We start from the raw sequence: 26,057 nt of genomic DNA, 5'->3' as shown, positions 1-26,057 counted from the left end.
ACATGTACTTCCGTCCCATCCTTCCTTCATACATTACTTGCGACAGTACTGCATTTTTAGTTGAAATAACTTAAAGGGTAAACATTATTAAATCAATTTCCACAACTTGAGGTAATTTATGATAAAATGACATCTCAAAACGAACAGAACCAGAATCAACCAACATATAAAAAAACGAATAAAACTTGCAAAAATTAATCGAGTCAAAAACCCTCTTCGACGCCGCATTTAAAAGTGTAACGTCGTTTTGTAGGAACATCGTGCCAAACGTTTGAAAGTAGAAATAGAGCAATCAATACTTCAATTAACCCTTAATACCAGAAGGCATGTAGTTTGCGATTATTTAAAGGGGGGTGGAAAGCTTGGCATTATGATGACCTATATTTATTAATTTCTGTGTCATTTAGTCTCTTGGCAATCATAATACATATTCTTTTATATATATAAATTGTCGTTATTACGACATAGCTATGTCGTTAAAATGACATAGTGATGTCGTTAAAATGACATAGTGATGTCGTTATTACGACATGTTATGTCGAAATTACGACATAGCGATGTCGTTGTAACGACATGTTATGTCGTTATATGTCGTTATAACGACATGTTATGTCGTTATAACGACATGTTATGTCGTAATTACGACATCGCGATGTCGTCATAACGACATGTTATGTCGAAATTACGACATGCTATGTCGTAATTACGACATAATTTTTTTTTTGAATGGCCCTTATCGGCTTCCGTAATATACTCCTTCTGAGTCTAAGTTTTTACTAAGTGTGTAAGCTTCTTTCAAAAGAGGATTTAAATTACAGCATTCAAATCTCTTTAAATATAATAAAGTTTGTGTTTTAATATTAAATTCTATAGGAAGTCTCCCCAATTCAGCTCTAGTTGCAAGATCAGATGCATTCTTTCTAGTTCCTAGTAAAAAATTACTAAATTGCAAGACTAATTTTTCAATTGGACTTTTTTCTGCAAAACTTAAAATATCTACTTCTTTTCCAGAATTTAAAGCTCTATTTTTTGCTCTAAAAAGAGATATATATGTGTCTAATTAACTAACCGCGGAGTTGTATATCATTATTGGTTTTATGAGGGAATCAAAGAGGTGGCATGCAACTTTGACTGGTAAATTATTCAAAGACTTTGTGTACAGCTTTCAACCGAAACAAAGCTTTTTGGACATTTTTGACAAGTTCTTTTTTTTTTTTTTATGAATGAATGAATGAATTTTATTTCTCATAAACTACAAGTTACATAGTTACAGAGAATATATAAACAATTACATAAAATATTGAAGCACATGTGAACAATACAAACATAAAGCATTAAATTACAAACTAACCAGGAGGAGTGACCCTCACATTTATAATTTTTATAAATCTACAAAGTTTTTCAAGAACAATATGATTATTAGAGCTCATTAATTGTTGATATTTATAAATATTTGGACGAAGAGTACAATAGTATGGTAACAACCTATTTCTTTCTTGAGTAAGAGCATTACATGACATAACATAATGATATTCATCACCTACGTCACTTGATTCGCAAAGATGGCACAACCTATCATTTCTTGATATGTTATTCCAACTTCCCGTCTCGATAGGTAATCGGTGACTTCCACATCTAAATTTACACAATAAAAATTGATTATATATTAACAATTTAGAAAAAATAGCTTTCTAATTTAATATCAGTTTGTACTATGAGACATGTTGCCATTGTATTTAATTAATAAGCCTAAAAATAAGTATTCTGATACATTATCAATGTTACTGTTTTTAAAATTTAAAAATGTTTTTTTCTAGTTTAGTCCTATTAAATATCATAGAATTTGTCTTTTTAATATTCAATTCTATCTGCCATTTATCACAGTATAAAGCTAAATTATTGAGACTATTCTGTAGCCCTGTTTTAGTTTCTGAACAAGTCATCTGCAAAAAGCAGGCAACTTAGTTTTGAGTCTATAATTTTTAGAGGATAACACAAGTCATTTTCAAAAACCTCTGTGATGTCATTTATGAATATATTAAATAAAGTAGGACTCAGTGAATCACCTTGTTTTACCCCTCTTGTAATATGAAACATATCAGTTACCATGTTTTTGTATTTAGTTGAAGACCCAGTGTCGTCATACTGATGTTTAACACAACAGTTTCTTTCCTATACCCCCATATTATAAAGTTTGTATAAAAGAGCATCTCTCCATACAGAGTCAAACACCTTTCTTAAATCTACAAAACAAGCATAAAATTTCTTTTTGTTTTTATGTAAATACTTATTTATTAGAGATTTTGATATCAAAATGCTATCTGCAGTTCTGTGGTTCTCTCTAAATCCAAATTGGCTGTTACTTAATTGTTCATCTATAATTTTAGTAAACCTATTATTTAGAGTTGCATTAAATATTTTTGCAAGACAATTAATCATAGAGACTCCTCTGTAGTTATTGGGATCATTTTTATCTCCAGATTTATGTAACGGGACTAAAAATGATTTTCTCCATGTTTGAGGGTATTTCCCTGTTAGTAGAATAAACTTAAATATGTTTACATAATTTTTAATCATAAATGGGTTAGAGTATTTTATAACTTCATTTATAATTCTATCAGGACCAGCAACTTTCCCTAATTTAAGTCCATTAATTTTATAACTTGTTTTATTTTTGAGAAACTGAATGGTTTATCTGTTTCTAAATTTTCTATAATATTATTTTCTATATTCTTAAGTTTATTTTCTATTTCCCTTTGTAAGGTAGTATCAATTTGAGTTGGATTTCCTTGATCTTTACCTCATCAGTTTGTCTTCTTCTTTTGATATTTCAGGGATATTTGATATTTCAGGGATATCATCCGTTTCATCTGTTCTCTGTTTTATAAATGATTTTAGAATGTTCCAATATTCTTTTGGACTTTTACCACTTTTATCCGACAGTGAAGCAAATATATTTTCTTTATATTCTATTTTCTTTGTGTTAGCTTTACCATCTTTTAAATATTTTTACACAGAAAAAAATATTTTTGTTTTAAATGATTATTGATAGGGTTATTTTTTATTTTATTACCAATGGAATTAATCTCTCGTTTTGTTTCATAAATAACATTATGTGACCAAGGTTGTCTTTTTTTTTCTTTCTTTTTTTTTGTTACTTCCAATTTTTTTTTTACATATGCTATCTCAGAAATATTTTGTAAAATATGTGTTAGCTTTTCAATTGCTTCATCAACACCATCTTGAGTTTTAGTAATATCAAGTCAGTGGCGGATCCAGGAATTTTCATAAGAGGGTTCCCACTGACTGACCTAAGAGGGGGCCCGCTCCAGTCACGCTTCAGTGGTTTCCTATATCAGCAACCATTTTTTTCCCAAAAAGAAAGGGGGCCGGGTCCCCTGGCCCCCTCTAAATTCGCCTCTGCAAGTATTTCCAGACTAATAATTTGTTCTCTGATATAATCAGTAGATAGAGCATTAATCACCAAGTTCTTTGATTATTCTGTCCATTTATAAGATCTTATAAGTATTAATACTCTTCCATTTATTATTATCTAATTTAAACTCAGTTTGGAGGCTGTACAGTAACCTTTTGTATTTGGCAGTAATGCTGAATCAATTTTAGCATGATCTGAGAGATATGTAAAGTCAATTGTCTTAAAATATTGAACTGAGGACAGAGACTCCCACTCACTAAAGCATAATCAACAGTGCTAAAACCATTTTTAGACATAAATATAATAACCTAACGAGTCTCATAGTTACCTTCCGTTTACTATACGTAGCCCCCAGGACAAGCAGAGATCAAAAAGATTTACCATGTGTATTTAAAACTTTATCTTGGTTACTATATCAATGGCATAGTCTGATGGAAGTAAATCTGAACCATCAAAATTATTTATCTGTAAAGAATAATTTTTAATATAATCTGGTAATTCCCCTTGTCTGGAGTTTAAATCTCCTATAACCAATATCTTATCCCTACTAGATAGAGTGCTCAACTCATGGTCAAGCATAATAAAGTCATTTTCAAAATACGTAGATGAAACTGGAGGAATATAAGAAGCACATATATAAATGTCGTCTGATAAACCAAAAAAATATTTGTCCACCTTCAACCAAAGTCTATTTTCTGATAGTGAAGCATCCTTTAAATAACTAATTCCCTTCATATATTCTTTTCTGATGTAAATTATTATACCTCCACTATATCGTCTCGACCCTAATTTCTGTTAACGACATTTTGAAATTAAGTTAAATCCCTTTTCTTTGAATTCCTCACATTCTCCTTTCCAGGTTTCTAATAAAATATTTATATCACTTTTTTATATTATTTAAAAAGAATGGATCATCTATCTTGTCCCCAAGGCCATGAACATTCCATGATGAAATAGAAAGATGTTCTTTCCTAGATATCATAAAATTAATATATATATATAAAAAAAAAACTCCATTATTTTGGTCTGAGCTAACTTCATCTTGATATAAAAACTATAATATTGCAAATTTTTCAATATATTATATATATAATAAACCATACATGTACATAAAATTCAAGTAAATTACACTTGTAAACTTTTAAATATATGTATCCTATATATACATTTATACTCATATTGCAATGCAAGATATTCAATAATGAAAAATAAATAATGAACTTTTAGTATTCATTATTGAATTTGAATAATGAAAAATGAATAATGGACGTACACACGTACTTCAGTCCGGTCATTTTCCCGTCTGGAAGGGATGAATTTAAAATGCTTTTCCATTCATCAATATATATTTTAAAATTCATCACGAAGACGTCTACATCAACAAACATATTTTTATTAATATTAGTGTTGGTATTGCAAAAGTCCACCAATCGTGAACTGTTTTTAACGATGAAATTTCAAGTTTTTACAATTTTAACGTTTCAGACTGACCTCATCCGCCCATATAAATATTTTCCTGTGTAAAACCTTCCTGTAGTTGGACTCTGCGTGATGAATAATTATTGAAATAATCATATGGAGATATATCATATACAAGCAATGCTATCAAAATTTGAAATGGTGGGGGTTTTATGTGAAATCTTTTCGTCACAACTTTTGCAAGGATAAACCGATTATAAAAAAAAATCAAAATTTGAAGGAATATGGAACTAAAAGATAAATATAAATATAAATACAAGAAAATGGACACAAAACATAAAGAATAGAAAAAATCAGCCTCAAAAATGTAAAAATTATATAAAAATTGAGACACTCGTTAAAATTTTTATGCTTCTTTTCTTCTTTGTCTGTTCTTTGATCATTCCGTAAAAACAAATAAACGTTATCGATTTTTTTACTTTTTTCTTTCTATTATTTCCGGTCTTCAAAAAAACGTCGTCTGCATTTGGAGTTTGACATTTATATGATATATATCTTTGTCATTTAAAAGTCTTCCTTGGTAATTCATAAATATCAAAGCCTAAAATTTCTAACTGCTTTATGTTGCATATCATGGTACTGTTTTATCATGTTATGACTAATCACTTGCAGCGATGTTGTATAACGTCACGGCAGTGTAACGTGACGGTACCCAAATTGCACCTATTTTGACAGTTTTTTCGCCTACGTTTTTTTATCATCAAGAAATAAATGTCCTTAATGTGTTTATTTTGTAGCCCTATCCTTCTTTATTATATAGGTACACCAATTTGATTTTTAATCCATATGGAATCATAGAAAAATTGGTCTAAACTGACCTCCAAACCATCAATTATTCTGAAGTGAGGAGTACCCAAATTGCATCCATGCTTAAATTTGCATTGTCAAAAGTCTAATAACAGAGCATTTGATTAATTTCTTTAAATATTTTGAACATTTGGATATTAGTCCATGCTTTCTATTATTATTTTTTAAGAATTGATACTTGTAACATATTGTATTTGCTCCTTTTAAAAAGATGACGTTTTGATGACGTCGCATGGCGACGTTTCAGTACATTTTGCTTTTTCAGTAAACACTTCATTTGTTGATAAATACTGTGAACGTTCTGTGCATATTTAAATAGTTTTACCTACTTTGAAAGATGTGCATAGTATCAAATAATAAAAAATACAAATTGTTTAGTCTTTAGGAAATCTTGTAAGATTTGCGTTGCTATTTTTTGCTAAATAGGTGCAATTTGGGTACTAGGTGCAATTTGGGTACCCTTACGTTACCCAAAGTGCACCGACCGAGTACCCAAATATTGCACCCTTTTGATGGTCAAATGCTTCTTCAACCACACAAATCATTGTTGCTTGCTTGGGTATTATGCATTTATGAGGCATTTCGTTATAACTTACCTATATGATAACTGTTGATATTTATGTTAATTGTCTTTTAAAATCATTACAAAGTTGTAAAAGTGTTTTACATTTTAGCTTTATAGATTTATTGCATTGCTGAAAGACGCCGAGGAAGCATGTATAAATGTATTCGAAACACAGTTTTGGTATTCAACATTTTATTCCTGGTAAGTATATATACGGTATGATTTATCATTCTCAAACTTGAACTGTTCCAATTTTTTTGCACCATCCAAATATTCCCCCCTTCCCACACACACACAAATATACAATGCGAGTCTCTTCAGTGATATGCGAGCAGTATACAAATTTGAAAAATTTACAGCTTCATATAAAAAAAATAATAAGAGCTGATATCATCAAAAGGTATTTTTGAAAAACTACCAGTACTCGTTTTGCTCTGTTGACAAGTTGAGTGTTGACGACTGTAACAGTGACCTATTTTAAGTGTTGTTCAGGTTGTTCACAACCTTGTCTTTTGCCTTTTTCTTCTTTGTAAATGTTATTTTATGTTTATTTCAGCTCTGTGGACTAGGAGTTTTAGGTATAGGAGTATGGATCCGTATAGATATGGTTCAATTCGATGAATTGCTTGGAAAGTCTATGGTTCCAATAGCTGCTTATATACTTATTGCTGCAGGAGGTGTTGTATTGCTGATTTCTTTGGTGGGATGTTTAGGAGCATTGAAAGAGAATAGAGTTCTGCTTGGTCTGGTCTGTATATACAAAATATTTAGAAATTACTGCATGTAATGTGGTGTTATTTATATGAGAAACACACAATCTTGACTTTCCAAGTTGAGTAAGTATTGTATCTTTAATGTCATTTTTCAGTAGCAAAAATTATTCTATTTGAATATTTGAAGTATTTTTTGAAAGGTAATTAGCAATTACTGTACTAGAGTCAAGGATTTAATTGCTATTATGCATTTTATGAAGTTGTGTTTTTCAAAATATTTTTTGGAGGCTATGAAATGAATGGTGCAAAATCCTGCATTCTAGGCATTTCCAGAGAGATTGACGATGTTTTACATTTGGACACTTTTTATATAAATGTTTCGTATTTAAAGACTTTTGCTAACACTTTTATTTAAATTTATATGTATGATAATCATCCAAATATCAATTTGAGTCTGTCGCCAGAACATAGAACAAACATCGTTTCAGTGGAGTTTGCCAATTTTTCGGTGGCTGGTTTCGCCAAATCGTTTCAGAATATTTGGTCTGTTGACATCCTTATCGCAATGATCATGGAGCATGGCAAGACCTCACAATTTCTCGCCACTCAGTCATGCTCTTTTCAAATTTTCAGTTGTTTCAGGGCAGTCTGTTTTTCTAGCGGTAGCACACTAACATCAACACACACTATGATTGATGTCTTCTTCCGATTCCTTTTCCATCAGCAATTCGGTAGCAGCATCGGTAGTAACAGTTTTGTTTGCAAAAGTGAATTGAGATTTCTTGTAAGCACCGTAATACAGTAGCCGTTTCAAAATATTAAACTCGATTTTCTATCAAACTCGGGATATAATGTATATATGATTCTATCTATAGTAAATATGAAATGGGTACAGGGAAATTGGAATGGAGTTTGCACCGTTTACATGTAGGTCCGTGATTTCAAATTATTTCTTGAAATAGTCGGTGGTATTTTAGCTCAGGGCCAGAATCTATAAAGTTACAGGTTAGGGGTTGGGGTGTTCGATTCCGAAACACTGAATATAAAGACACAAAAGTCCGTAGTCAAGAATAAGTAAAGAGTTACTAAAGACGAAATCCCGTTTTAAAGGGGTGGCTGTTCCTCAATATTGTCAAATTAGAATATAATGGGATGTTCTTTCAATTTTTAACGTTTAAGAAACATGGATAAAAACTAATCCATGCATGTTTCATATTATTTATATGTTTTATGTATCTGTAAAGAGAAAGATTAAAGTTGGTGAAACGTGAGAGAAATGAATACGCAGACAGGACTGCCCCCTAAAGTTGCGATGCCCAGTACTTGATTTGTCAGTCTACTTATCGTTTTTGGATTAGCTCTATTGAAGTTATATTCATAACTCAGACTCTGTTCACCAAATAATAGTTTACTAGAGGTTTTCCTTCTTTACGTTCAGTATCGCTTTTCCTTCTTCTGCATGCAAAAGCCTGTTTTTAACCAGAGATCCATGATGATTATCGTTACTAGGTTAATGTTATCGAGAAACATCACCCATTCAGATGCTGAGTTATGGCCAGGAAGAATGATTTCAAGAAATGAATTGATGTCAAGAAATTACGGTTGAGACAGAACAACAAATGACTATCATATTTATATTTATATAATAAAAAAAAATCAGTGTCGAAATTTAAGTGAGGCAATTGCCTCACTTGCCTCAGGGCAAGTTACGGCCTTGCTCCTGTACAGATCGCACATTTTTTAGGTCAAAAGGTCACGTTATAAGTCATTTGCACTGAGGGGAGTGGACACAACGCCTGCATAAATATTACTGTTTTACCACTTCATATATGATGTTTAATATATTAATTTTTCTATTGTGTATATTGTATTGTATAGTTTGTATATGCCTTCAACCCCCAGGGGTACCCCATAAATGTGCATTTCATTAATAAATAAATAAATATAAAATTTGGTACAAAATTACATTTCTAATTTAATCTAATTTTCGGTCTTGAATATTTTCAAAGGTCACAGGTCCTTTCAAATGAAACGCATACGTCAGTTCGTAAGGTCGCCTGTCGACTCCACAATGTCGTTTGTCGAACCCACAAGGTCGCCTGTCGACCCCACAAGGTCGCCTGTCGACCCCACAATATCGTTTATAGACCCCACAATGTCGTCTGTAGACCCCACAATGTCGCCTGTCGAACCCACAATGTCGCCTGTCGAACCCACCAAGTCGTTTGTTGGACCATGCTGGGCCTACTTAGCTCATGTAGACCTGCGTATCGTTTATTTAGTCTGCCAAGGTAATGCTCTAGTATTGTAAGAGACTGTCAACCTCTCCCACGTGATATTCTATTTAGTCTGCCAATGTAATGCTATAGTATTGTAAGAGACTGTCAACCTCTCCCACATGATATTCTATTTAGTCTGCCAATGTAATGCTCTAGTATTGTAAGAGACTGTCAACCTCTCCCACGTGATATTCTGTTTAGTCTGCCAATGTGGAATGTAATGCTCTAGTATTGTAAGAGACTGTCAACCTCTCCCACATGATATTCTTTTTAGTCTGCCAATGGAATGCTCTAGTATTGTAAGAGACTGTCAACCTCTCCCACGTGATATTCTATTTAGTCTGCCAATGTAATGCTCTAGTATTGTAAGAGACTGTCAACCTCTCCCACGTGATATTCTGTTTAGTCTGCCAATGTAGAATGTAATCTATACTATTAAACGAGAAGACCTCATTTTGGGTGTCGCTTCTCTTCTTTCCACAATAAATTAATCATCATGCCTCTGTGTCCTATGGGTACAGTGCATAATCGCATTTGTCATCCATTCATATGATTATTCGGATTAAGTTATTTTGGGTGAAAAACGAGAAAAAAGACGTCCGGATATGTTTCCGTCATTGGGCGAAATTTTAAGTCAGATTAGACTTCCGGTTTGCGTTTTTCTTTTTACTTTGAAACAAATACCTATACTACGAATAAAGTGTATTTTTCTGTCTGATATAATTTTCAAGTATCCGCGGCAGTCACAGGGTTTATTTAATAGACAGGGTCTGAATAATCAATCAATGACCGCTGTGCATCAATTATTACACTGAGAATTGACTGTAAAAAGAAAATACACTTTCGGGACGTCTGGAACGGGTGTTTATCAGATCGAAATTTCAGGATTGACCATTTCGGGATCCGGGATTTCTTTTTATTTTAATTTCGGGATGTCGAGATATTTAATTTGTAAAATAAATTCAGAACCTCAGGATTTCATGTTTTTAAGCCCGGGATATTGGGATCAGGGCCCCTCCGCAGTGGCGGATCCAGAAAATTTCATACGCAGAGGCCCGTTGACTGCCTAATTGGGGCCCGCTCCGGTCATGCTTCAGTGATTCCCTATATAAGCAACCAATTATTTTCCAAAAAAGGGGGGGCGGGCCCCCTAAATCCGACCCCCCCCCTTTAATGAAAGTTTATTATATACATATAAGCGCTAAAATTATTCATGTGTCATTAAAATTAATAGAGAACAAACAACAAAAAGTGGAAAAAGGAGGAGCCGGGCTAGAAAATCAATTATCCTGTCCCAAATTACCTATGACTTTTGATACCTTTTTCTGAAATTCTCAAGTCACTAAATGTTTTACAAAAAAAGAAGATGTGGTATGAATATCAATGAGAAAGCTCTCCACAAGAGACTAAAATGACACCGAAATTGACATTGAAAGGTCACCTTACGGCCTTCAACAATAAGCAAAAGCCGATACTGCATAGTCTGATATAAAATGCCCCGAAATGATAATGTAAAACAATTCAAACGAGAAAACTAACAGCCTTATTTGTGTACAAAAAATGAACGAAAAACAAATATCACTGAACCACTGAATTACGGGCTCCTGACTGGAATGTTCAAAATACATGTACACTAAATGTATGTTCATAATGAAATTAATAGAAAACAAAAAATGGGAATTTTGGAAATAAAGGAGGAGGGTTAAAAAAACATTTTCCTGTCCCAAAGTACCTTTTAGTACTTTTGATACTTTTCCTGAAATTCTCAAGTCATTAAATCTTTTACAAAATTCTTCCTACAACACTTTACATCCTTTCAAATACGCTCTGAATGCCCGCGATTTCGCGGGTTTGTTCTAGTGTTCTAGTATTGTAAGAGACTGTCAACCTCTCCCACGTGATATTCTATTTAGTCTGCCAATGTAATGCTCTAGTATTGTACGAGACTGTCAACCTCTCCCACGTGATATTCTATTTGGAAAAAACATGCTTGTCCTAACATGAAGACAAAAGTTGAAATTTCCAATATGCAATTTAAAGACCAGACAGCTTTAAAAAAAGCGTTTGCTATTTCGTAAAGGATTAAAATGTAAACATATTAAAAAATATTGAAAGAAAAATTGTGTGACGCTAAAACGTTTCCGAAATATACAAATGATGATTTGCTATGTTTTATTTCAGTATTTTACATTTATGTTGTTTATATTCATGATGGAGGCTGCTGCTGCTGTTCTAGGTTCACTGTTCTATGATCAGGTAAATAATATCAGGACTAGTTAAAAAGTTATCATTTCAAATTCAATGAAAGACTGCTACAGACAGTAGCGAATGAAACCCCGTGTACTTGTTTGGCTGAATAACAAAGTTTTGTTTGCCCCTTTTATGTATAGTAGATAAACAACTAACCATATTAGTTAGACAAATTAGCGGTTAGTTTCTTCTGAAATAACGGCTGTTAACCTCCTGTTTACTGCTTTACTGGATTTCCTTCTAAAACGCATAGAGAGTTCTTAAAATTGTTGCAGCTATGATACAATCGTAGGACCTCACACATACTTTAAGTACAAATGTCTTTCTCTAATGTCATTAATTTCATAAAACAAGTTTCTGTGTGCACCTCATTCACTGGATGTTTCATAGCCGAATAATTACATTTGATGTATGTTTCATTATAATACTTTATTTTGATTGGCTAACTGTATATCATTTGTTATTCCGTAAGCAATTGTATCAGTCAATAAAACTTTTCATTCATGATAACAGTTACACGTGGTCCCACAATAAAGTGCACTGGTGAATAAAATACACAAATTATAAAATTCGTACTTTCGTGATCATAGCAAATAAATGTACTTAATTAAGAATTGAATGCTTCTTTTTGTAACTTTATAGGGTTGTAAAAGCGTTGACAGTGCGCACATTTTTAGTATGAAGCGATTCCGCGCGTTCATACAAAATGGACTTCGGTCAACGCTTTTACACCCCAATAAAGTTACAAAAAGAAGCATTCAATTCTTAATTAAGTACAATTTCTTTTGAGAAAATAAGTAAAATTTCTACTTTGCACTTGCATCTTATATAGAAACTTTTTTAATCATTTTTTAGTCCCTAATTGGAGAGATACCTTATACCTCATTCGAAAGCTCTTCAGTGGAGGAATAAAACGATAAAGTCGATATGTTCCGCAACGTATATTACTAAATTTACTTATCAAAGTAATACTAATATGTATTTATATTTACATATATTTTTATATATGTGTTAACCAATAATCGGTCACACTTGCATTGTGTTTTATAAAAACAAAAAATTGAGCTGCTTGAAAATATTTAGTTAAGAAATTTCACATCACAAACTTTTATTAACTGCTGAATGATATCCGATTTTCTAAAATGTCATGTCGAATGTTTATGCCTTAATTGGTGTAAAATATTCTTCTTCTATAGTTAGACGTTGTATCTTAGCCGAAATAAAAAAAAAAGTGATATGTTTCAAAAATGTATCTTCAATGTTTTCATAATTTTTTTTGTATTTTTTTGTTTGTTTGTTTAATGTTTAATGGACGGGAGTATGCCTGTTTCTATCAAATTGTATCATGTTTATAATATTATAAAAAGATAAATATTTGTTTTAATTAAACACTATTAATTTTGTCACAGAATCTTTTCCCCTGTACCTCTAGACGTTGTCCGTACATTCTTCAGCAAGCATGCGCACCCTCTATAGTCAAGTTACAATCGTGCAGCAACAGAGATCATTTCGGGATCGCGCAAAGCTCTGTTGCAAGATTAAAGACGTGGAACACTGAAGCATAAAAAATGGAAGCAAATTGTGAGAAGAAATATAATTCATCCAGGAAGCCAATCTAATTAAAATATTGATCTCTGATTACGTTATACTGCATTCAATCTTATTTTAATTGGTATACTGCAATGCAATGCAGTATAACGTAATTTTAATTGCAATGCAGTATAACGTAATCAGAGATCAATATTTTAATTGCAATGCAGTATAACGTAATCAGAGATCAATATTTTAATTAGATTGCCAGGAAGCAACAAAGAAAAGAGATTGTTTTGATAATGTGTGTTCAGAGACTTAGCAAATTATTTCATAATAACAGAGTTGTACCTTTTTAGTGAGCCATGATCACGTTCTGAATTATGTGTTATAAGAAACACGACAGTTATATCACATAAGAATAAGAATAAGAACAGACGTCTTTCCACGGAAGAAAGAAAGTGTCACACGGCAATGAACAAGCCCTGTGTAGATCTAAATCCAACACCGCTACTTGATAATATTGAGGTCAACAACGATGACTTACCTTCCATCAGAGATAACCCGAATCGTTTACCCAATTTTCGGAGAAAAGAAGGAGAAACAAAATAGGCAAACGAAAAGGAGTCAATCAGCGCTATGAATACATTTTGTGCAAAATTTAAAAAAAAAGACGTTGATGAAATATTGTCTGGTACAATTAATACACAGGACAGAATAATGAGAACTAAAGCAGCAAAGACCCTGGTGTAAGAACAAGACAAAGTATGACTGTAATGTTGGCAGCTAACTCAAACATGGATGTTAGTTTACCGGGAGAAGTTAATGCCATCCTCAATCACATCCAATATTTCAAGACCACAGTTGACAGCCCATGAGTTACATACTAGAAAAAAGTTTATTTGGACAGTTGGATGGAACTTCAGATCAAGAAAGATAATTTAAAAAAATAAAATGTTATGCTCTAACACCTGGTTTGTCTAAGCTTGTATATATTTAAGAAAATGTGGTATGAGTGCGAATGAGACAACTCCCGATCTGAGCAATAATTTGATAAAGTAAACCATTTTAGGTCTAAGTACGGTCTTCAAAACGGCGCCTTGGTTTACACCAAACAGCAAGCTATAAAAAGCCCCCAAAATGGCTAGTGTTAAACCATTTAAACGGGAAAACCAACTATATTAAAAACCCGATCAACAAACGACAATCACTGAACATCAGGTTTATGACTAAGGACAGGTGCAAACAAATGCAGCAGGTTTAAACGTTTTAAATGATAGGTACCACCCTTCATCCTTTCCGTGAACAATAGTGTAATGTCACAACATAGAAAGACACTATATAAAATATCAACTAAAATGGTTTCACTCAATTAAAAGACATTGGAAAACAAACAAGTTATACACTAAACGAGTACATTTAATCTATGACACGATGCAAATACAAAATCAATAACATAAGGGCTGAGAAAATAAACTATTTCAGAAACTCAATCATATCCTTGAACATAATGCCGCCATGTACATGATAGAACGATAAAAACCTTGAACATAATGCCGCCATGTACATGATAGAACGATAAAAACCTTGAACATAATGCCGCCATGTACATGATATAACGATGAAAACCTTGAACAAAATGCCGCTATGTACATGATATAACGATGAAAACCTGAACATAATGCCGCCATGTACATGATAGAACGATAAAAACCTTGAACATAATGCCGCCATGTACATGATAGAACGATAAAAACCTTGAACATAATGCCGCCATGTACATGATATAACGATGAAAACCTTGAACATAATGCCGCCATGTACATGATATAACGATGAAAACCTGAACATAATGCCGCCATGTACACGATACAACGATGAAAACCTTAAACACAATGCCGTCATGTACATGATAGAACGATGAAAACCTTAAACACAATGCTGCCATGTACATGATATAACGATGAAAACCTTGAACATAATGCCGCCATGTACATGATAGAACGATGAAAACCTTGAACATAATGCCGCCATGTACATGATATAACGATGAAAACCTTGAACAAAATGCCGCCATGTACATGATAGAACGATGAAAACCTTGAACATAATGCCGCCATGTACATGATAGAACGATGAAAACCTTGAACATAATGCCGCCATGTAAATGATAGAACGATGAAAACCTTGACCATAATGCCGCCATGTACACGATATAATGATGAAAACCTCGAACAAAATGCCGCCATGTACATGATATAACGATGAAAACCTTGAACATAATGCCGCCATGTACACGATATAACGATGAAAGCCTTGAACAAAATGCCGCCAAATAAAATGATTTACACATGTACAGGCAACAGAAAATAGTTTTGTAGAGTAAAGAACTTATCAAAGCTGGTATAATTAAATTACAAATAGAGAGACGTGATATAACTTTAAGAAAAAAAAAAGTAAACAATAAATGACAAAAATAAAATCCAGTTCAAATTGTATCAACAGGTCAAATTATGGCGAGAATTTATCACAATGTAAAACATATCATGCTAGGAAACACAAGGACATGTGCTGAATGCCTACTTTACTGACAATATATTTTATTGATAGTCAAAAATATAAACTTAACTTCAACTTTCACATATACTGAACATGATGATAGAAAATGAGGTCAAGGTCAGATAAACCGAACTGAAAATACATGTGACCTTGTGAACTTACATTCATTCCAAACACTTAATATTGCACATAGTATAGATAGATCTGTAAAATACAAACTCAACCAGGAAAAGGAGTATGTTCGATAAGGTCCTAAAATGGCCCCCTTTCTTAGCGTAAATTTCAAATTCGGATTTCTCGACCAATATCATGATAAATTATAGCTAATACATTGAATAGCTAGGATATAAACCATTTTGTTGAAAATTTTACGTTTCTGCGTTCCAGTATGACGTCACAAGTTGTACTCATATTGATTTTTCACGAAAAAATCAATGAAAATGGGTGTATTTCCATAGATTATTGGACAGGAAATATAGAGCGCATACGTCGACAACAAAGATCTTTTAAAATAATGTTTGTGGAGACATTTCACATGTCTTATTTGAATCTTAAGCTTGTCGACGCCTGCGCTCTATGTTTCCTGGTCCTTAATTTGGTTGAAATCTAGCTGATTTTGTCAAATTTCACCAAAATCCCTTATTTTGACCTTTTTTGGAAGATAAAATCAACATGATAGAATTAAACTTTGACAAAAACCGTTCAGTTTAACTTTCTAACATGTCTTTAAAGCAACTTAAAACATTTATTGTCTTGTAACTATGAACTTTATAATTGGGGCCAAATATGGCCCTTATCGAACTTACTCCTTTATTATTGGTAAATGAACCATGAAAATGAGATTAAGGTCAGAAAAACCATCCCAGACAGACATGTACGCCTTACTATCATTAAATGCTTTAAATATAGTTGACCGATTGCATATAATATCTTAGAGAAAAAAGTAACTATAAAAACTTAGTATTGATCAATGAACCATGAAAATGAGGTCATGGTCAGATGATAATTGCCAGACAGCTATATATACACCATGCAATCATCCCACACATCAAATATAGTAAATATATTGCTTATACCTATCCTATTAGACAAACAGACAAAGAAAAATCTGAACACTGAGCAATGAACTGAAAAAAATAGGTTACAGTCAAATAAAAAAGACAGACTGATATGTACAGCGTAAAATATTTTTTGAACTTAACCACTGAACCATGAAAATGAGGTCAAGGTCACATGCCATCTTACAATCTTTCCATATACCAAATATAATACACCTTTTGTTGATAGTATCTGAGATATGGACTTGACCACCAAAACTTAACCTTGTTCACTGATCCATAATACGGGGTCGAAGTCAAGTTATCCTATAACTCATACTAAGAGAGAAATTAATAATACTTAAACAATTCTGAACTTTTTTCTTGTAGTCAATGAACCATGAAAAATGAGGTCAAGGACATTGGTCATATGACAGACGGAAACTTTATAAGAAAAGGCATCTTTATACAAATTATGAAGAATCGAGGTCTTCTTACTTCCAAAATATTAAGCTTTTAAGAATTTTGTAAACGCCGCCGCCGGGAGCACTATCTATATTGTCAAGCTTTCTGAGACAGAAGTCGCAAGCACGACAAGAATCACTAAATATTTTATGTTTTATAAGAGAAAAAAGCATTATAGACTGAAATTCTTCGACCTTTTCATTTTTAGGTAAAACCTTTTATGTCGACATACGTGGAATCAGCCATGATGACAAAGTATGGAGATCCTCATTATGAACTGGTAACCAAGTCTGTTGATAAACTTCAGCAACAGGTAACAGTTGTATTTTCTTTTGTTTTACTTAACCATCTGTGGTGGTCACATGATTTTGCAGTTTAAATAAAATTAGTGAATTAGCACCAGGTAATAAAAGAAGAATGTGCCTGGGAACACGAATACCCCCGCTCAAGCTATTTAAGTTAAAAAGGGGCATAACTCCAAAATGGTAAATGCCCCACAACCCAAATCCGAACGTCTGTGTGCAGTGGTTTTTAGCATTATCTATAAACTTCATGAAATTTAGATGGACAAACGTTCATGATAGTAAGACTGCAAAAACCATAATTTTTTTAATTTTCCAAGGGGCATAACTTTTGAGTGGTAAGTGACGCATTGCCTTAATTCGAACACGGCCTGCTTGTTTTGACTCTTAATTGATATTGTGTATGAGGTTCATAAAATTTGCATGATGCAAACTTTAAGTTACGAGGTGGATAAAAATGGGACGGATTCCCCTGTTGTCTCCGCCAGAGGCATACCAGTGCATTTGCAACTGACCAATAGTGATTGTTGAGTGACTACTAGTATTAAAATATGAATCATATGCATAATGATCACATGGATTTTAAAATTCGGCGGAAAACCCAATGATAAAGATAAGCGTGCTTGATGTATAATTACACTTTCTAACCAAGATTTTGTAAACGTTGTATGGTGTTTCTTACAGTTTGTGAAAGGTTACAAAAGTAGAAACAAATGCATCGTTTAATCAGTGTATAATGTTCCTATTTGAACTGTCAAACATGCATGCACTTATTGTTTGTAATGCTTAAAACGCGAGAAAATAGCTCCTGTAGAAGATGTTTGAGACATACAGGACATCGCTCATCCATCCCTATATAATATAATTGTCAGTTAATCGTCAGACATACAGGGCATCGCTCATCTATCCTTATATAATATACCTACCTACCTACCTAGTCCTTATTATGCCCGGGGGCACATAGGGCAAGGACTAGTTCTTTCCACTCATCTCTGTTCTGTGCTTTCTTTTCTATTACACCCCAGCTGATTCCATGTTCTTTCATTTCAGCTTCAACTGTTCTTCTCCAATTTGTTTTGGGGCGTCCTTTCTTCCTTTTCCCCTCAGGTGTCCATCTTAAGGCTACTCTGGTCAAGTCCTCTGCTGGTCTTCTTAGAACATGGCCAATCCATCTCCATCTTTTCTGTTTCAATAAAGTCTCCATGTTGTTGGATCCTGTTGTTTCATGGAGGTCTTTGTTGGTAATCTTACGCGGCCAGAATATCCTTAAGATCTTTCTAAGGCAACCATTGTGAAAACTGGAGAGCTTGTTGATGTCTTTTTCTGTCATTCTCCAGCATTCCGCCCCATATAGCAGCACTGCTAGTACACAACTGTTATATAATCTTATTTTGGTGTTCTTACTGATGTTGCTTGTCTTCCAGATGTGTCTTAGTTTTAAAAATGCAGTTCTTGCTTTTCCTATTCTGGCTCTGATGTCTTTGTCTGCTCCTCCTTCAGATGTTACTATGCTGCCCAAGAAGGTGAAAGATGAAGTGCATTCTAGGGGTGTTCCATTTAAATCTATTAAAGGAGGCTCTGTGGTATTAAGAGGCATGACTTCTGATTTCTTGATTTGATGTTTAATCCAATCAAACTTGCATTCTTTTGTAACTTAGTGGTTTTGTCTTGCATGTGTGTTTCTAGATGCGACAATAAGGCCAGATCATCTGCATAGTCCAGATCTTCTAGGTAGTTAAAAAGAGTCCACCTAATGCCTGTGTTGTTGCTGTTACTGATGGTGGAATTCATTACCCAATCGACAACTATAATGAATAGAAGGGAAGACATAACACAGCCTTGTCTAACTCCAGATTTTACTAGAAAGCTGATGTCTGATGAAGTTCCCACAGTGCATCTGAATTCTGTATAGAACATTTTGATAAGTTGTACTATTTTTGCTGGTATTCCATAGCATCGTAGAATCTTCCATAAGCTTTCTCTGTGTATGCTGTCAAAGGCTTTTTCAAAGTCTATAAAGTTGATTATTAATTGTCTCTGCCATTCTGTGCACTGTTCAATGATGTTTCGTAGCACAAATATGTGGTCACAACAACTCCTTCCTTTTCTAAAGCCTGCCTGTTCTTTTCTGAGTTTGTTATCAATTGCTGTTTTAATTCTGTCTATTAAGATTTGGTGAAAATTTTGCTTGGGATTGGTAATAAGGTGATTTCTCTCCAGTTGTTGCAGTTTGTGAGATCACCTTTCTTAGCCAGTCTTATGATGTTACCTTCTGACCAGTTTTTTGGTATCTTGATATTTTGCCAAATCTTTTTGAATGGTGTATGAAGAATATTTGCTGTTAAGGTTGGATCTGATTTAAATAGTTCTGCTGATAGTTTATCGTTTCCTGGAGCTTTATTGTTTTTAAGACTCTTTACTGCTTTGATAATTTCCGATCTTGATGGAATTTCTATATTTACTTCAAGGTCGTGCTCTGCTATGGGTATGTTTGCTGTTGTTTCTGGTTCTGGCCTATTTAATACTTCTTTGAAGTGCTCATTCCATCTATTCTCTTGTTCTCTTTCAGATGTTATTAGATTACCCTGTTTGTCTTTTACTGGCATGTTGGTGTTTCTTTTTTGACCACAAAGTTTCTTCGTAATTTGGTAAAGATCGCCCATTCTTTGCTCAGACGCAGCTTTTTCAGCCTCTAGAGCCAATCCCTCGATGAAATCTTTCTTATCTTTTCTGGTGGCTTTCTTAACGTCCTTGTTACAGTTAGAGTATTGGTCCCTTAGTCTGTCTTTTAGTCTATCAGAGTGAGTGTTGCAGATCTTTTTCTTTAGCTCTTTCCTGTTGTCAATCAGCGACCAAGTCTCTTGTTTGATCCATTCTTTGTGCTTTTGGCGTTTGAAACCCAATATTTTTTCACTGGTCTTTTTAAACAGATCTTCCACTTCTTGCCATTGTTCATCTACTGTTTCAATTTCTTCAGTGTTGTTACTTTTTAGTTGTTCTAAGAGTTGAAAGCGATTCTTCAGTTCTAATTTGAAGTCATGGTTGGTTTTCATGTGTCTGAGTTTCCCTGTGTCGAATCTCTGTACCCTGCAAGGTTCTGATGCTCTCATTAGTTTGAGTTTGATGTTTGCTGTGACAAGATGATGGTCACTTCCAACATCAGCGCCTCGCCTTACTCTCACATCCTGTAAGGATCTCCTCCATTTGCCATTAATTGCTATGTGGTCGATCTGGTTTTTATCTCTGCCTCCAGGTGATACCCAGGTCAGCTTATGGACATCCTTGTGTCGGAACAATGTTCCACCTATTACAAGATTGTTCAGTCCACAGAAGTCTACTAGATGTTCTCCATTTTCGTTCATGATCCCACAGCCATGTTTTCCCATTATTCTCTCAAAACCACTGTTATCTTGTCCTACTTTAGCATTAAAATCTCCCATGATGATTGTTAGGTCTTTTTTCGGGATTTTCTCTATCTCAGCTTGAAGCATTTCATAAAATTCTATTTTAATTTCTTTATCAGCTTCATTTGTTGGAGAATAGACTTGGATGATTGATGTCTTTATAGGTTTTGTATTTAGTCTTGCTGTTATTATTCTTTCACTGACTGGATTATACTCAATGAGTGATTTAGAAGATGATTTGTTGAGAATGATGGCAACTCCCCCCTGGTGTTTGTCATCGTTTCTACCAGAATATATGATCGTGTCTCCTGTATTTGTCAAGTTTTTGCCAAACCCTGTCCATCTACATTCACTTATACCTAATATGTGCAGCTTGTTTTCCTTCATTTCTCTTAACACTTGGGCTTGTTTTCCTGCCTCATACATGGTACGGACATTCCAAAAACTCAATTTAGGTTTGGTTCTCGCATTCAGGATACTTTTCATGTGACTAGCTTCCTGCTGGCTTTCACTAGTCCCATTCATATGCGCAGAATTCTGCTGGTATTCTGATGTTACGAGAAGAGTTAAAAAATTTTCTACTCCTTGTTTCCGTAATCAGATGCTGTTTTATGAGTAGGGGAGATTACCCCCTAGCTCAACCTCCAACCTGGTGGACCAGGGTTATTTGTTTATGGTTTTCCTTCCAAAAGATAGATGCCTTCCTTGGCTTACGAGTCTGATCTACCCGTTGATTTTGATGTTAGAGTTTTCTTCTCTTAGGAAAGTTGCCTTAACCAGGCTGCGACCCTCTCCTGGCCGACTATTTTACCCATAGTTGGGGCAAGGTTAATGAGTGCTAGGGCGTGTCCACATACCAGTGGGCCTACACACTGCATTTCTGGGGCCCTTGCTGCTCCGAGATCCCCAACAGATTCGCCTGATTTATTGCAATCAGTTACCGTGTGCTACCGCGGGGAGGCTACTGCTGAAGTCTTGATAATGTAGAGGCTATGTACTGGCAGGAAAGACTTACTCACTCGGCTTTCTTTTCGCAAAAAATATTGCTAGCCAGCGGCATAAGACATCCAAAGGACAGTCCCATACACTAGACGCATAACATTACCCTGTGATGCACTACCATCACCAACACACTTATATAATATTATTGTCAGTTAATCGTCAGACATACAGGACATCGCTCATCTATCCCTATATAATTTAATAGTCAGTTAATCGTCAGACATACAGGACATCGCTCATCTATCCCTATATAATATAATTGTCAGTTAATCGTCAGACATATAGGACATCGCTCATCTATCCCTATATAATATAATTGTCAGTTAATCGTCAGACATATAGGACATTGCTCGTCTATCCCTATATAATATAATTGTCAGTTAATCGTCAGACATATTGGACATCGCTCATCTATCCCTATATAATATAATTGTCAGTTAATCGTCAGACATATAGGACATCGCTCATCTATCCCTATATAATATAATTGTCAGTTAATCGTCAGACATATAGGACATCGCTCATCTATCCCTATATAATATAAATGTCAGTTAATCGTCAGACATATAGGACATCGCTCATCTATCCCTATATAATATAATTGTCAGTTAATCGTCAGACATATAGGACATCGCTCATCTATCCCTATATAATATAATTGTCAGTTAATAGTCAGACATATAGGACATCGCTCATCTATCCCTATATAATATAATTGTCAGTTAATCGTCAGACATACAGGGCATCGCTCATCTATCCCTATATAATATAATTGTCAGTTAATCGTCAGACATACAGGACATCTATCCCTATATAATATAATTGTCAGTTAATCTTCTCAGATGAATGTATGAAAAGTGCACGTGATGATAAAAACGTTTTAAAGAAAAAAGCAGCAATAAAAGAAAGTAGGACAATTCCGAAATTTCCTTTGAGTGATTTGTGACATTATTGTGAGATATGACAATCGGGATTATACCTATTTTTCTTTCGTCGGAATCAATATCTTTAGTGCAAAAAATATGTTTAGATGATTGATTCAATGTTAAAGTTAGAAAGAAATGCAGAGTTTGTACAAACAAACTACGAACGGCAAACTGTCAAAGCATTTCAGCGAATGTATAGTTTGTCAAAGTTTATGCAAACTTTGCAAAAGTATGTAAGAAACACATGATCTCAAAGTGTGCTCGCTAAACCGTTTGTATTGTTTTTGTTAGAAAGAAATGCACTCTAGGTCACGTCTATTCTAAATGGCGGCGCCAAACCAGATGCCCCGTGAAGGAAGGGTACCAAACTTTGAACTATTGGCTTACTTCAACTCTTATAGGGTTCGAAAGTGTAAGAAAATTGCGAGGGTGTAAAAAATCTACTCATTGTTCAACCTCGAATATATCTGAATATTCAACATACAACATTTATCAAGTGTTAATAATTTCCAGACTTTCATCCGTTCGAACTTGCTTATCATATCAATTGATTATCTGTATTATGAAACGGGATTTGACAAGTATAAAAACTTGTTGTTTGGTAACTTTTGATTTTGGTCTTTTTCAGTTCAAATGTTGTGGCTTTGAGGAACCTAAAGACTGGGATAATGCCACAGCTTTCACGAGTGCCACTGTTCCCGTATCATGTTGCAGAAACCAGAACCAGCCTTCCTGTAACACTGCGTACAACAGTACTAACATCTATGATGAAGTATGTCCATATGGAGACTTCTAGTTGTATATTTTTGTGAACTTTCCTTTTTAGGTTGCTTTCTCCTGGCATTGCATAACATCTTTTAATTTGAATATGTATGTGTGAATCTAAGTACTGTGACTGAAGCACATAATGCTTCAAATTTGTTACATATTCTTTTAAATATAAGTTGGTTACGAATTATCTTTCTCATTATTTTTTGCAATGGTCACAAGATCGTGCTAATTAAGGTTTTTTTTTCAAATTCGTTGACCATTCAAAAAATAATTTCTAAGTCTCTATGTAACAATTTTAGTTTCTGTTTGTAGGGTTGTGTAGACGCACTGTCAAACTGGATGACTGGTAACCTTATTTATTTACTTTGTGTAGCAATAGCCGTTGCCTTATTTCAGGTAAGTTCTTTAAATATGGTATTGGCCAGCATATCATTGGGTTATTTATTTTTTTAGAAAACAAATGTCAACGTGATATTTTACCAAATTTTAATTTTATCAGTCAAGTAAATTGAAAAAAGTTGCATATTTTACAATTGTCTTTGTATGTGGAATACCATTCAGACGAAATGTAAGCGTGATTCAAACTTTGAGTATACAGAAGAAATGTAAGCGTGATTCAAACTTTGAGTATACAGAAGAAATGTAAGCGTGATTCAAACTTTGAGTATTTAAAAGGTTGGGGGAAATTGTCCGTCTGAAAAAAATGTGAATTCCAGTCTTATTTTGCACGATGTTTAAGTGATTAAAAAGAAGACAGGACGATGTTCCAATCCGAGAGCGGAACCGATCCGTTTGTATGAAATCATTTCCATCTACCTGCATATCATTTGGAAAGGAATCAGTGCTATTGATGTGTCACTGTTTCAAAAATTCGCAAACTTAATAAAAGATATTCATTGTGTTAAACGGGAGAGCCAGGAAATTCTGCACTTTTAGCGTAGACGTCAGTATATCAAAGCAAACTCATGAACACTAAATGGGCGAACAGACAAATAAAAGTACACGATACACAACATAAAAAACTAAAGACTAAGCAACACGAACGCAACCTACAACAAGGGATGATCTCAGGTGCTTCAACAAAGTCATCAAATTTTGGAAAATTTAAAGAACATCGAAAAACGAAGTTAAAACATATTGCTAACTTCTTTTCTTTCTTCCTAAAAAGTTTTCGTATGAAGTCCGCTCCATAAGAATAAAGGAAGTCGGCAAGAAGAGGAGCACAATCGGTTCCTACGGGAATGCTGACAGTTTGTTGAAAAACACGTCCATCAAACGTAACAAATATGTTGTCAATCAAGAAATCTAGCATCTTAATTATGTCAGTTTCAGAGAATTATTTGTTTGAATCAGAGTGATCTTTTTAAAAGAAGGATTTATCCCTCCCTAAGACAAGATACTTGTTTCTACCTTGGCCATTCCTTTTTTTATGAAACAACGATATACTAACACTTTAAATTTGTCTTTAAGTTTGTAATGGGCAATAACGTAGCTAATATCCTGTATTTTTACCATTTAAAAGAGTCATCTGTTTTTCCTCAGTGTTACTTATACATGATGATTAAATCAACAATTTTTTTCTTTCAGATACTAGGAATGGTGTTTTCTCTGTGTCTGATAAAACAGGCTGGCGACGACAACTATGTTTAGATAATTTTAAAGATATTTCTATTATAATTAACATATTTTTCATATTATGTTTGTATTGATTTACTTGTTATGACATTAAAATTTATTGTCTATATATTTTATTTGAATAATATGCGTTGTAGTCGGTATTATTCTTTTAGATTTTTAATAACTTGCACAACTGCGTACATTTTCAAAATAAGGAAATGTGGTATGATTGCCAATGAGACAACTAAGTTCAAAAGAAGTGGATGAAAATGATTAAAAGTACCTTCAACAATGAGAAACAAATACGACAGACATGAACCAACGAAAACCAAAGAATTACAGGCTCCTGACTCGGGCTAGGTACACTATAGAATGTGGCGAGGTTAAACACGTTGGTTAGATTGGTGGGTTTTTAATTCCATATGTACAGTGTTAAATATTTCAATTGTTATCCAGGGAAATAAATGAATTGTAAGGTTTTGGTCTGAGAATTTGTAACTTTAAAGGCTGTTGTTCAGTGGTTGTCGTTTGTTGATGTGTTTCTCGTTTCAAGTTTTTCTTATAGAGTAGCCCCCCGTATTCCTGTTGGAATTGTTTTACACTTGTCATTTTGGGCCCTTTATATATAGCTTGCTGTTCGTTGTAAGCCAACTTAAAGGATACCGGCGTTATGAAGACCATACTTTGCCATATAATTGTTGACTTTTTACACATTGTGACTTGGATGGAGAGTTGTCTCATTAGCACACATACCAACTTTTCTTATTTCTCTTTACTGTGAACAAAAAGTTATGGAAAAGTCGACCAATTGGTGTGCATGGTTCGTTTCAATGTACGCCTATATACCAAAAATATAATTTAATTGTGAAAATAGATGTCGAGTTTTACATCAACTTAGGCCAGAGCAAGATGGAG

At 33.9% G+C, this 26,057-nt stretch overlaps 1 protein-coding gene across 2 annotated transcripts; it reads left to right on the top strand.

Annotated features, from left to right (window-relative positions):
- Positions 1–5,336: 5,336 nt before the first annotated feature.
- On the top strand, positions 5,337–25,269 carry LOC134683305 (CD151 antigen-like). Of its 2 annotated transcripts, none has more exons than XM_063542508.1 (8): positions 5,337–5,435; positions 6,397–6,488; positions 6,844–7,035; positions 11,461–11,535; positions 17,329–17,433; positions 23,383–23,526; positions 23,838–23,921; positions 25,113–25,269. In XM_063542508.1, exons 2-8 carry the CDS (start codon positions 6,438–6,440, stop codon positions 25,173–25,175), a joined length of 714 nt encoding a protein of 237 aa, XP_063398578.1. In that variant the 5' UTR covers positions 5,337–5,435; positions 6,397–6,437; the 3' UTR covers positions 25,176–25,269. The 2 variants fall into 2 exon arrangements, with proteins under 2 accessions (XP_063398578.1, XP_063398579.1); XM_063542509.1 differs by lacking the exon at positions 5,337–5,435 and adding an exon at positions 6,259–6,281.
- The last annotated feature ends 788 nt before the right edge of the window (positions 25,270–26,057 follow it).

The sequence above is a fragment of the Mytilus trossulus genome, chromosome 9 (assembly GCF_036588685.1).
Source record: "Mytilus trossulus isolate FHL-02 chromosome 9, PNRI_Mtr1.1.1.hap1, whole genome shotgun sequence".
Classification (NCBI taxonomy): Eukaryota; Metazoa; Mollusca; class Bivalvia; order Mytilida; family Mytilidae; genus Mytilus; species Mytilus trossulus.
The sequence above is the reverse complement of the archived record's forward strand: the minus strand, read 5'-3'. Positions and strand labels throughout refer to the sequence as shown.